The sequence below is a fragment of the Stenella coeruleoalba genome, assembly GCF_951394435.1.
Source record: "Stenella coeruleoalba genome assembly, chromosome: 1".
NCBI lineage: Eukaryota > Metazoa > Chordata > Mammalia > Artiodactyla > Delphinidae > Stenella > Stenella coeruleoalba.
The window spans coordinates 173714962-173727739 of NC_137169.1; the positions used below are offsets into that span (position 1 = coordinate 173714962).

The 12778-nt window shown below is 42.0% G+C and overlaps 1 protein-coding gene across 2 annotated transcripts in view; it reads right to left on the reverse strand.

Annotated features, from left to right (window-relative positions):
• RGL1 (ral guanine nucleotide dissociation stimulator like 1) overlaps nucleotides 1-12778 on the reverse strand; it is a 279970-nt gene that overhangs the window by 24692 nt on the left and 242500 nt on the right. For both annotated transcript variants that reach the window (XM_079905514.1, XM_079905515.1), the window contains 2 exons: nucleotides 12587-12671; nucleotides 2098-2187 (listed from right to left, as the gene is read on the reverse strand). In XM_079905514.1, the coding sequence (XP_079761640.1) occupies nucleotides 2098-2187; nucleotides 12587-12671 (175 nt within the window). The remainder of the gene's footprint in view (nucleotides 1-2097; nucleotides 2188-12586; nucleotides 12672-12778) is intronic.

The following is a 12778-nucleotide window of genomic DNA, read 5'->3' on the forward strand; positions in this document are numbered from 1 at the left end:
TACAGGAGGGAAAGGGAAAAACAGTCCCTTTAAAGTAGAAAACCTGCCAAACTCTACCTTAACCAAGTGATGATGGCTAATATCACCAGTGACATCAGATGTCATTCACTCCTTGATACGATGAGAAGACACTTCACATCTGTGATATTCTTCCCCAAACCCGTGACCTCAGTCTAGTCACTAGAAAAACAACAGACACCCCCTGGTTGTGGGACATTCTAAGGATACTAGAACAGTCTTCCTGAAGACCGTCAGGTAATGACAAACAAGGAAAGACTCAGAAACGGTCACACAGCAGAGGGTACTAGGGTGGCAACTAAATGCAGTGGGGTGCCCTGGGTTGGATCCTGGAACAGAACCAGGATGCTCATGGAAAACTGGTGAAATCCAAGTCAAGTCTGGGTTTCAGTTAACAGCAGTATGCCCATGTCGGTTTCTTAGTATTGACAGATATGCCACGGTTACAGAAAATGTCAACGGGTCGGGGGGTGGGGAGGTGGGGAGGTGGAAGGGGGATGGGGGAGGGATTCACAGAAACTCTTATCTGGAGATATATCTGGGGAGGTATTATCTGGAACTCTTCTCTAAATTCTAAAATTAAAAGTTTATTTAAAAAGAAATTTCCCCGGGCTTCCCTGGTGACGCAGTGGTTGAGAGTCCGCCTGCTGATGCAGGGGACACGGGTTCGTGCCCTGGTCCGGGAAGATCCCACATGCTGCGGAGCGGCTGGGCCCGTGAGCCATGGCCGCTGAGCCTGTGCTTCGCAACGGGAGAGGCCACAACACTGAGAGGCCCACATACCGCAAAAAAAAAAGAGAAAAAAGAAATTTCCTTCAGAAATAAAGGTAGAAGCACTTCCACTGCAGGTATATACATATTATATTAATTTCACCAAATTTCCTTTGAAATCATCCCTATTCTCCACAAGGCCACAGAGGCACTAACCATTCTGAAGAGAAAATAAAAAGGGGCTTCCATGGACACCTTATGCTACAGTCCATTAAGGCACTTAATGGAAATTCTGGCCAGAAAACAGTCTCCACCAGGGCAGGACAAGGCTGCCTGATGTGTGTGCAGCTGGCTGTTTCCTCAGCCAGAGCTGCTTCTTGAGGTTCGCTCCAGGCAGGGCTTTGTCCTTCAGGAACTCTGTGTCGGCTGCAGTATGTCCTTCCCTATCATGTGTACAAGGTCTCATCCTGAACTGAAATAATCTCTTTCTTTGACGGCTATTTTTAACTTGTCTTTGAACCACCAAAAAGGTCTGAAGTGCTGTGAATGCCTTACAGGCTTTATGTTACAGAGACTCCCATCACTCAAAACCAACATTTCTGATTTATGCCCAGCTTTCCAAAGAAGGAGGAAATCTTCTCAACGCAGGGGTGAGAGTATTTTGAGTTTGTCAGTCTCCATTCTCCTCTCTCTGGTTTTCCCCTTCTATGCTAAAAGTTAGGAGGGTGTTAAAAATAAAGCCAATGATGTCAAGGACTACCTTCCAGTCTTGAACAGGGAGGTATCACGTTCCTTTGAGTACTGAAAAACTAGAAAGATTTGGCTAGTACTTGGGGTTAGTGACGAGAGCCAGAAAATGACTAGAGGATTTGGAACAAATGAAAAGGTCTCCGAGTACAAGGACCAAGTCCTCCTGGGAGCTGACACTCTCTCTCCCCGGCACCCAGGTACTGGGCCACCGTGTGTTCCAAGCTGGCTACAGTAGGCATTCCCGTCGGGGAACTGAAGCCCAGGGGTCTCAAGGCCAAGGTCGCGGTAGCTCCTAAGTGCAGGAGTGGATAAAGAAGACAGCAAAAGGGACAGAAATCTACCTGCCGCAGATTTTCCCTCACTTCCAGAAAATAAAAATGTTCCAGAAAACAATGTGATTTGCGACTTTCAGTGTTTATTTCCTGCTGGGTCCAGTGGGTGTGAAAATAGCTTCAGACCTCCCAGGGCTGCTGAGAACAGATGAGGTAAAGAATGGAGAACTTCTTTGGGGGCAGGGGCACCCTGCAGACTAAAGGGTCCAGGGCCATGCAGGAGCCCAGCCCCTGACATAGGGCTGCTCTCTGGTGGGCCCTCAGGGAGACCCAGGGCCTTACATACCATGTCCTTCTGGAGCTGAAGCCGCCTCTGAGTGCGCTTCTGGTTTTCCTTCACGCTGCTGTCCAGGTTTGCAAATTTTGAGGTTCCTTCCTAAGAAACAGAAGCACACACAGAGGAAAGTGATACAGGGGCAAGTGAAGGGGCACCTAGTTTCTGGGGCGGAACCTCTGCACAACTATCTGGACGCCATGCAAAGTGAAGAGGCCCCCAGCAGGCTCTGGACTATTATGCAAACACTTGGCTGGCTACTGGTTGAGCCATCTATTCTTGAGGGTGCCTGGTGGCCATGGCTTATCCCGTTTCCCCGCCCCCCTATTTTGTAAGAAGAGCCCCTGATTTGGTTATAAAATCAATCATTAATACAAGGCAGGCAATTCCTGGAACTGGAGACAATTTTTACACATCCCAAATTTCACTTGAAGTAATCACACATCCTGGAAATGAAGATCTCTTCCTCTGTAAATTTTATGATTTCTTGATCTTGGCCTGAAAGGCCTGTGCCAGCATTCTGTGAAAGAAAAGGGACTATTTCTGTGGTATTTCTTAGCTAAATGAAACTTTTTATACCGGAAGTTTTCTGAGGAAGTCCAGCACTGATCTATGAAAGCCAGACCTTCATACATTTTTCTCCCCTTTTTCTCCCCCAGTCCATCCTCCCAACTTGCCTCTCAGGTTTGGAACTCCTACAAATCAATCTTTCCTCCTGGCGCCTGAGAACAGATGGCTACCCTTTCTCTCCTCCCATCTGTTGCGACAACAAACTCTTCTACATAATGACTAATCTCCAGTTTTGCTGACTGAACATAAAGTGTTTTTGGTTTTGTGGTTTGGGGGGTCTTGTTAAGTTCTCATTTTCCAGGAACTGCATGAATGGGAGGCAAATTTCACAATTCAGTAGTGCATAATTGCATTGTTTTTCCGTTAGTCAGTTCTCCCTGGGTTTATCATATGACCACAGCATGTGACTTTTCACTACTGTACGACTACGAGGGAATCTTTTCCAGTGACTTAGCCTTTCCAATGACAGTGCGACATCAATGTCTTGTATCATTCACCAGCCTTTACCCAGGTCCAGGTACATCACTGGGGACAGAATCCATAGTGACTCATTACCAATTTTCAGTCTCCCTATTACAAGTGATAATAAGAAGAGGTATCATTTAATGATTCCCTGCTTACAGTTTTTCCTGGGGATGAATGAAAGTGTCCTGAAATGTGCCACTTCCTGTGCTGGGTGGTTGAGTCCTCCCAAACTATTGATAATTTTTTTTTGAATTTTATTTTTTTTATACAGCAGGTTCTTATTAGTTACCTATTTTATACATATTAGTGTATACATGTCAATCCCAATCTCCCAGTTCATCACACCACCACCACACCCCCACCACCAGCTTCCCTCCCTTGGTGTCCATACATTTGTTCTCTAAGTCTGTGTCTCTATTTCTGCTTTGTAAATAAGATCATCGATACCATTTTTCTAGATTCCACATATATGAATTAATATACAATATTTGTTTTTCTCTTTCTGACTTACTTCACTCTGTATGACAGTCTCTAGGTCCACCCACATCTCTACAAATGACCCAACTTCGTTCCTTTTTATGGCTGAGTAATATTCCATTGTATATTTGTGCCACATCTTCTTTATTCATTCATCTGTTGATTGATATTTAGGTTGGTTCCATGTCCTGGCTATTGTAAATAGTGCTGTGATGAACACTGGGGTGCATGGGTCCTTTTGAATTATGGTTTTCTCTGGGTATATGCCCAGTAGTGGGATTGCTGGGTCATACGGTAATGCTACTTTTAGTTTTTTAAGGAACCTCCATACTGTTCTCCATAGGGGCTGTATCCATTTACATTCCCACCAACAGTGCAGGAGGGTTCCCTTTTCTCCACATGCTCTCCAGCATTTGTTCTTTGCAGATTTTCTGATGATGCCCATTCTAACCAGTGTGAGGTGATACCTCATTGTAGTTCTGATTTGCATTTCTCTAATAATTAGTGATGTTGAGCAGCTTTTCATGTGCCTCTTGGCCATCTTTATGTCTTCTTTGGAGAAATGTCTATTTAGGTTTTCTGCCCATTTTTTGATTGGGTTGTTTCTTTAATATTGAGTTGCATGAGCTGTTTATATATTTTGGAGATTAATCCTTTGTCCATTTATTCATTTGCAAATTTGAGGGTTGTCTTTTCGCCTTGTTTACAGTTTCCTTTGCTGTGTCAAAGCTTTTAAGTTTCATTAGGTCCCATTTGTTTAGTTTTGTTTTTATTTCCATTACTCTAGGAGGTGGGTCAGAAAAGACCTTGCTGTTGATTTACATCAAAGAGTGTTCTGCCTATGTTTTCCTCTAAGAGTTTTATAGTGTCTGGTCTTACATTTAGGTCTCTAATCCATTTTGAGTTTATTTTTGTGTATGGTGTTAGGGAGTGTTCTAATTTCATTATTTTACATGTAGCTACCCAGTTTTCCCAGCACCACTTATTGAAGAGATTGTCTTTTCTCCATTGAATATCCTTGCCTCCTTTGTCACAGATTAGTTGACCATAGGTGCGTGGGTTTATCTCTGAGATTTCTATCCTGTTCCATTGATCTATATTTCTGTTTTTGTGCCAGTACCATATTATCTTGATTACTGTAGCTTTGTAGTATAGTCTGAAGTCAGGGAGTCTGATTCCTCCAGCTCCATTTTTTTCACTCAAGATTGCTTTGCCATTTGGGGTCTTTTGTGTCTCCATACAAATTTTGAGATTTTTTTGTTCTAGTTCTGTAAAAAATGCCATTGGTAATTTGATAGAGATTGCATTGAATCTGTAGATTGCTTTGGGTAGTATAGTCATTTTCACAATACTGATTTTTCCAATCCAAGAACATGGTATATCTCTCCATCTGTTTATGTCATCTTTGATTTATTTCATCAGTGTCTTATAGTTTTCTGAGCACAGGTCTTTTTGCCTCCTTAGGTAGGTTTATTCCTAGGTATTTTATTCATTTTGTTGCAATGGTGAGTGGGATTGTTCCCTTAATTTCTCTTTCTGATCTTTTGTTGTTAGTGTATAGGAATATGAGAGATTTCTGTGCATTAATTTTGTATCCTGCAACTTTACCAAATTCATTGATTAGCTCTAGTAGTTTTCTGGTGGCATCTTTAGGATTTTCTATGTATAGCATCATGTCATCTGCAAACAGTGACAGTTTTACTCCTTCTTTTCCCATTTGTATTTCTTTTTCTTCTCTGATTGCCATGGCTAGGACTTCCAAAACTATGTTGAATAATAGTGGTGAGAGTGGACATCCTTGTCGTGTTCCTGATCTTAGAGGAAATGCTTTCAGTTCTTCACCACTGAGAATGATGTTTGCTGTGGATTTGTCATATATGGCCTTTATTATGTTGAGGTAGGTTCCCTCTATGTCCACTTTTCTGGAGAGTTCTTATCATAAATGGGTGTTGAATTTTGTCAAAAGCTTTTCCTGCAACTATTGAGATGATCATATGGTTTTTATTCTTCAGCTTGTTAATATGGTGTATCACGTTGATTGATTTGCATATAGTGAAGAATCCTTGCATCCCTGGGATAAATCCCACTTGATCATGGTGTATGATCCTTTTAATGTGTTGTTGGATTCTGTTTGCTAGTATTTTGTTGAGGGCTTTTGCATCTATATTTGTCAGTGATATTGGTCTCTAATTTTCTTTTTTTGTAGGATCTTTGTCTGGTTTTGGTATCAGGATGATGGTGGCCTCGTAGAATGAGTTTGGGAGTGTTCCTTCCTCTGCAATTTTTTGGAAGAGCTTGAGAAGGATGGGTGTTAGCTCTTCTCTAAATGTTTGATAGAATTCACCTGTGAAGCCATCTGGTCCTGGACTTTTGTTTGTTGGGAGATTTTTATACTTTTTTCTTTTTTTTTTTTTGCGGTACACGGGCCTCTCACTCTTGTGGCCTCTCCCATTGTGGAGCACAGGCTCCTGACACGCTGGCTCAGCGGCCATGGCTCACAGGCCTAGTCACTCCGTGGCATGTGGGATCTTCCTGGACCGGGCCACGAACCTGTGTCCCCTGCATTGGCGGGCAGACTCTCAACCACTGCGCCACCAGGGAAGCCCTTTCGGGAGATTTTTAATCACAGTTTCGATTTCATTACCTGTGATTGGTCTGTTCATATTTTCTATTTCTTCCTGGTTCAGTATTGGAAGGTTATATCTTTCTAAGAATTTGTCCATTTCTTCCAGGTTGTCCATTTTATTGACACAGAGTTGCTTGCAGTAGTATCTTAGGATGCTTTGTATTTCTGTGGTATCCATTGTAACTTCTCCTTTTTCATTTATAATTTTATTGATTTGAGTCCTCTCCCTCTTTTTCTTGATGAGTCTGGCTAAAGGTTTATCAATTTTGTTTATCTTCTCAAAGAACCAGCTTTTAGTTTTATTGATCTTTGCCATTGTGTTCTTTATTTCTATTTCAGTTATTTCTGCTCCGATCTTTATGATTTCTTTCCTTCTACTAACTTTGTGTTTTGTTTGTTCTTCTTTCTCTAGTTCCTTCAGGTGTAAGGTTAGATTGTTTATTTGAGATTTTTCTTGTTTCTTGAGGTAGGATTGTATTGCTATAAATTTCCCTCTTAGAACTGCTTTTGCTGCATCCCACAGGTTTTGGATCATCGTGTATTCATTGTCATTTGTCTCTAGGTATTTTCTAATTTCCTCTTTGACTTCTTCAGTGATCTCTTGATTATTTAGTAATGTACTGTTTAGCCTCCAGGTGTTTGTGTTTTTTACGTTTTTTTCCCTGTAATTTATTTCTAATCTCATAGCACTGTGGTTGGAAAAAGATGCTTGATATGATTTCAATTTTCTTAAATTTACTGAATCTTGATTTGTGACCCACGATGTGATCTATCCTGAAGAATGTTCTGTGTGCACTTGAGAAGAAGGTGTAGTATGCTATTTTTGGATGGAATGTCCAATAAATATCAATTAAGTCTATCTGACCTATTGTGTCATTAAAAGCTTGTTTTTCCTTATTAATTTTCTGTGTGGATGATCTGTCCATTGGTGTGAGGTGTTCAAGTCCCCCACTATTATTGTGTTACTATTGTTTTTTCCTTTTATAGCTGTTAGCATTTGCCTTACATATTGAGGTGCTCCTATGTTGGGTGCATATATATTTATAATTGTTATATCTTCTTCTTGGATTGATCCCTTGATCATTATGTAGTGTCCTTCCTTGTCTCTTGTAATATTCTTTATTTTAAAGTCTATCTTATCTGATATGAGTATTGCTACTCCAGCTTTCTTTTGATTTCCATTTGCATGGGATATCTTTTTCCATCCCCTCACTTTCCATCTGTATGTGTCCCTAGGTCTGAAGTGGGTCTCTTATAGACAGCATATACACGGGTCTTGTTTTTGTATCCATTCAGCCAGTCTATGTCTTTTCGTTGGAGCATTTAATCCATTTATATTTAAGGTAGTTATCGATATGTGTTTTCCTGTTGCCATTTTCTTAATTGTTTTGGGTTTGTTATTGTAGGTCTTTTCCTTGTCTTGTGTTTCCTGCCTAGAGAAGTTCCTTTAGCATTTGTTGTAAAGCTGGTTTGGTGGTGCTGAATTCTCTTAGCTTTTGCTTGTCTGTAAAGGTTTTAATTTCTCCATCGAATCTGAATGAGATCCTTGCCTGGTAGAGTAATCTTGGTTGTAGTTTCTTCCCTTTCATCACTTTAAATATATTATGCCACTCCCTTCTGGCTTGTAGAGTTTCTGCTGAGAAATCAGCTGTTAACCTTAAGGGAGTTCCCTTGTATGTTATTTGTTGTTTTTCCCTTGTTGCTTTTAATAATTTTTCTTTGTGTTTAATTTTTGTCAATTTCATTACTATGTGTCTTGGCATGATTCTCCTTGGGTTTATCCTGCCTGAGACTCTCTGTGCTTCCTGGACCTGGACGGCTATTTCCTTTCCCATGTTAAGGAATTTTCAACTATAATCTCTTCAAATATTTTCTCGGGTCCTCTCTCTCTCTTCTCCTTCTGGGACCCCTATAATGCGAATGTTGGTGTGTTTAATGTTGTCCCAGAGGTCTCTTAGGCCATCTTCATTTCTTTTCATTCTTTTTACTTTATTCTGTTCCGCAGCAGTGAATTCCACCATTCTGTCTTCCAGGTCACTTATCCGTTCTTCTGCCTCAGTTATTCTGCTATTGATTCCTTCTAGTGTGTTTTTCATTTCAGTTATTGTATTGTTCATCTCTGTTTGTTTGTTCTTTAATTCTTCTAGGTGTTTGCTCTTTAATTCTTCTAGGTCTTTGTTAAACATTTCTTGCATCTTCTCAATCTTTGCCTCCATTCTTTTTCCAAGGTCCTGGATCATCTTCACTATCATTATTCTGAATTCTTTTTCTGGAAGTTGCCTATCTCCACTTCATTTAGTTGTTTTTCTGGGGTTTTATCTTGTTCCTTCATCTGGTACATAGTTCTCTGCCCTTTTCATTTTGTCTATCTCTCTGAGAAAGTAGTTTTTGTTCCATAGGCTGCAGGACTGTAGTTCTTCTTGCTTCTGCTGCCTGCCTTCTGGTGGATGAGGCTATCTAAGAGGAAACTCTTGAGAATTTTCTTGGAGTGAGAAATCAATTCTTTCTGACTTGAATGCAATGTCCACCTCTTTCCAGGGAGTAAGTTATTCTGGTTCCCTTTCAGTTTCTGAATCACTGACAGACATTTAATGTATGGACATTATTGCAGGTATACTTAAAATTATTAAGAAGGATTTCTGAAAATTTAAGAGGCTCCTGAGAATCACAGAAGTAGGATCCTAAAAGAGCACTTAGGAAAACCTCCTCATTGGGAGGACAAAGATCTGGGATGAGGAGCTGGAAGGTTTGCTGATTTCACGACTTCATGAGAGCGAGATTCCACTCCTGGATAGATAACTAAAAAAAGACTGACTAGTAGTGCCAGCTCTTCCAGGTGAGGTGTCAACTGAAATCCCCTATGTGCCACATCCAACCATGTTTTGGATGTGGAAGTGTTTTCCTTCCTCGGCCCTAAATCCTTTGCCCTGCAAGGTCTCACAACACCAATCCCTTGAAACTTCTTGAGACTCTTCACAGGATTTGTGATTGCATTGCTCTGGGTCCCTCCTCTGGCCTCCTTTTGCTGCCTGTGTTCACTCTCTCTTAATGACTCTTCTTTCTGACAAAGTCATCTTGTTTTTCACTCTACTCAGGTATTTGGAAATACTATCCAGTCCTGTGACCTCAATCATCACCCATGTTTGGATGAATTCCAAATCTTGCCCTCCATCAACCTTCCACTCTCCTCTTGTCTCCTCTCCTCTCTGTCCTTCTTTCTCTCTCTCTAGTGCAAACTTCTCACCTGAGTCTCGCTTTCTCTCTATCTCCATCTGTGGCAAAGGACAGCTGCCCTCATCCATCCTGTTCCTGGGCCTCAGAGGGGCCTCTTCTACTTGGGTGCTACACAGACATTTGGATCCCTCTCCATACATGTTGATTAAATGACAGCTCAGCAGTTAAGGGTAATTATGTGAATAGGCCTTCCCAGCCCTACGGGCTTCTACCCCAGCTCTGACTTCAGTGTGCTTGGAGCTTCACTAAACAGACATCTCCACCAGAGCCTGGGCCTTTCTAGCATTTGTTTCTAGCAATGTAACCCAGAAGAGTTCTCACCAAGAATCCCAAGAAACAAGAAGATTTGGTGAGATTCTGCCTTCCTGTTGGTTTGAAATGTGCAGACTCCATAGATAACCTGCTTGGAATGATCCAAGTTTTGGAAATCCTAAGACAGTAACAGGTTTAAGATAATCTCCGAGTAAAATAAAAACATTTGTCTCCAACAATTAAAAGGAAAACCACAGATTTTTGCTAATTCTGATGTTGCCTCAGCCGTAGTATTATAGAGGTAGCACCTTACATCTGTCCAGAAGCAGAAGAGAAGAGAGGTCATTCACGACTAGGATTACCCAACCACAAATCAGTTTTAAGTCCAGGAGTGGCATATTAAAAACAGAGACCAGCCATGGTTCTTCTGAAAACCAAAGTACCTTCATTTCGTTACAACTGTGCTGAGAATTCATATCCAGAATTATATACTTAGTATGAAGAATAATAAACAAAGATGACTGGAAAGGGACCCACAGAGACGTATGACCTGCCCAGAACATTCCACTATCATTCACGATAATGCGCAGGCCCCATGAATTCACAGCCAAGTTTTTTATCTTTGGGATTCCAGCCACGTATAAGAAATTTAACCTAGAGCACCGAGGTAAACTTCTACATTTCAGAAAGTTTTATGGGACCTTTAATGTCTAGATATAGCTCTGCTTCTAAGGTTTCAGCCAGAAGACGGCCACCAGGCAATGAGCTGCACAGTATTCAATTTATCTGCTTTGGAAGGATGACTCAGAGCTATTGGGATTTGAATGTGTGGCTCCAATTAGTCCAGCTTTGTATTACTGACAGGGAGACCACTAAGCCATCTCCTTCCAGCCAGATGAGTTTCCATTTAAAGTCTGCAAATCCAAGGGGATGTGAAGCAGGGAGTAACACGACCTCAGCAAGCCAAGCATTGTTTAGTGTGCAGTGCATCAGGTGAGCCTAATCCAAAGTCAGACAGCAGACACCCTGCCCTGCTCACATCATCTACACCAGGAAGGGCTAAGAGTGGGCAAGTTGTTAAAGTCCTGTGAATGAGGAGGTCCATCAATGGATGTCAGTTTCTGAACACTTGCTACATGCCCAGTGTGTTAGGCATTAGAGACAAAACAGTGAAAAAGGCCCTGCCTGCAAGAGGCTTACAGGCCAGCAGGGAGACAGGTGAAATGCACAAGCGATTCTAATGGAGCATATGATAAGTGTTAGGACAGAGGAATGATGGGCTTCTGGAGGACATGGGAAGGGGCCTAATCAGACCTGAGGGTGTCAAGGAAGGATTCAAGCAGAAATGTAGTCCTCACTGAGACATGAAGGAAGAGAAGCAGGACTTAGGAGAACAGTCAAGAAGACCGTAACAGATGCTCTTACAGGAACGACTAACCTAACAGTTATCAACTGATGCCTTTTCTAAGTAACCCCATCCCCACTTGACTCTCATTCCTACTCCAAGTGTCTACTGTAAGCTTACATGTATCACTTATACTTTCTTCATTTTCATTTGTTATGCATACTTTGGTTTCACATGTAGATAGCTTGTGAAATACTACAAAAAACTGACATTTGCACATGGCTTTCAAATATTTCCTTAGTCAATCTTCAAAACAATTCCATGAGATCAGTAGACTAAATAGTACTATTATCATCTCCAATTCACAGAAGAGGAGACTAAGGACAAGGGTCCTCTGTTCTAACAGCCCAGTTCAGGGCTTCCCCCTATGGTAGCACATATCATAGTTGTTTTGTTTTTTATTTTTGGTTTGGGGTTTTTTTTTCATAATTGCCCACTTCGCCTCCCCCATGAGACTGCAGTCTCCTTAAGATTGGAGGCTGCCTTCAGAACGGCTGTACCTCCCTCACCCAGCACACAGTGAATGCCCAATCAGGATTAACTGAATTACCAACTTATTTTCCTTCTCCATGAAGTTTCACGTGACATACCCTGCCTCCTACTCCCAAGTGGTCAAAAGAAATAGTTTTATGCCTAAGTGATGAAAGCACTGGCTTTACAGTCCCACCAGGCCAGACTCACATTCTAGCTCCACCACCTACCAGGTGTGGGACTTAGGGTTTGTTCCTTACCTCTCTGAGGCTTGGCTAGCTGCAAAATAAGGAGGATAAAATCTACTTTATAGAGAGGCCGTGAAGATAACATCTGGTCTATGTTCCCCTCTGATGATTGCTCACAACCTATCTTTGTACCTTTCTTTGACTACTCGTTCTTGTTTAGTGTCTATATCCACCCACCAGCAGGTAAGTTCCTGAAAACAGGGTCTGTGTTCGTCTTCTTCATACTCCCAGAGGCCGGTCAAATGCTTTACAAATATTAGATGTTTAACAAACATCTAGAGAAAGAAAATGAACCGAGCTGTAGCTTTACCTAGCCTGCCGTTCAGAAGCCAGCACTCATCTGGTGTTCGATAAATACTGCTGACGGACTGGCTGCGCAATTCAGTGCAAATAAAGGATGTAGAATTGCAGGCTTGGTCCCTGTCCTTCTAGAAGCTGTTTTGCTGAGAAGGATATTCCAGGCTCTCTCACCCACCTCACTGCCAGCACTCAGTGTTTCCAGGGCAGCTTGTTGAGGAGCTACAGGCAGCAACGCAGGTTTCACAATCTGGTTGCGTTGCAGTGAAGCTGAGGAGCTGGACTTTGAATTTTCTCAGCCTCAGGCTTCTTCGATTTGGCATAAAAACCAAAAGTCCTGCCTTCCAGTCCCTGTAGCCTCTCTCAAGGGACTGCAGGCATCCAAGGAGCCCTCAAGTTACCCTTCCGTTGAACGGATGCCAGAGCGGTCAGCACAGTACAACCCAGCGCCCTCACCTTCATCAGTAGCTCCCGGCTGGTCAGGTGGTTATTATGGTCTGAGAAGATGTCTGAAAGTTCTTCAAACATCAGCATTCGGTCCCTACAAAAGGGATGAAGAAAACATTAACAAATGAAGATTAGTAAAAGTCCCACACCTTGGGCCCAGGTGCCCTCAGTACCTCTGGCTACAGAAGGGAGGGCTACGTG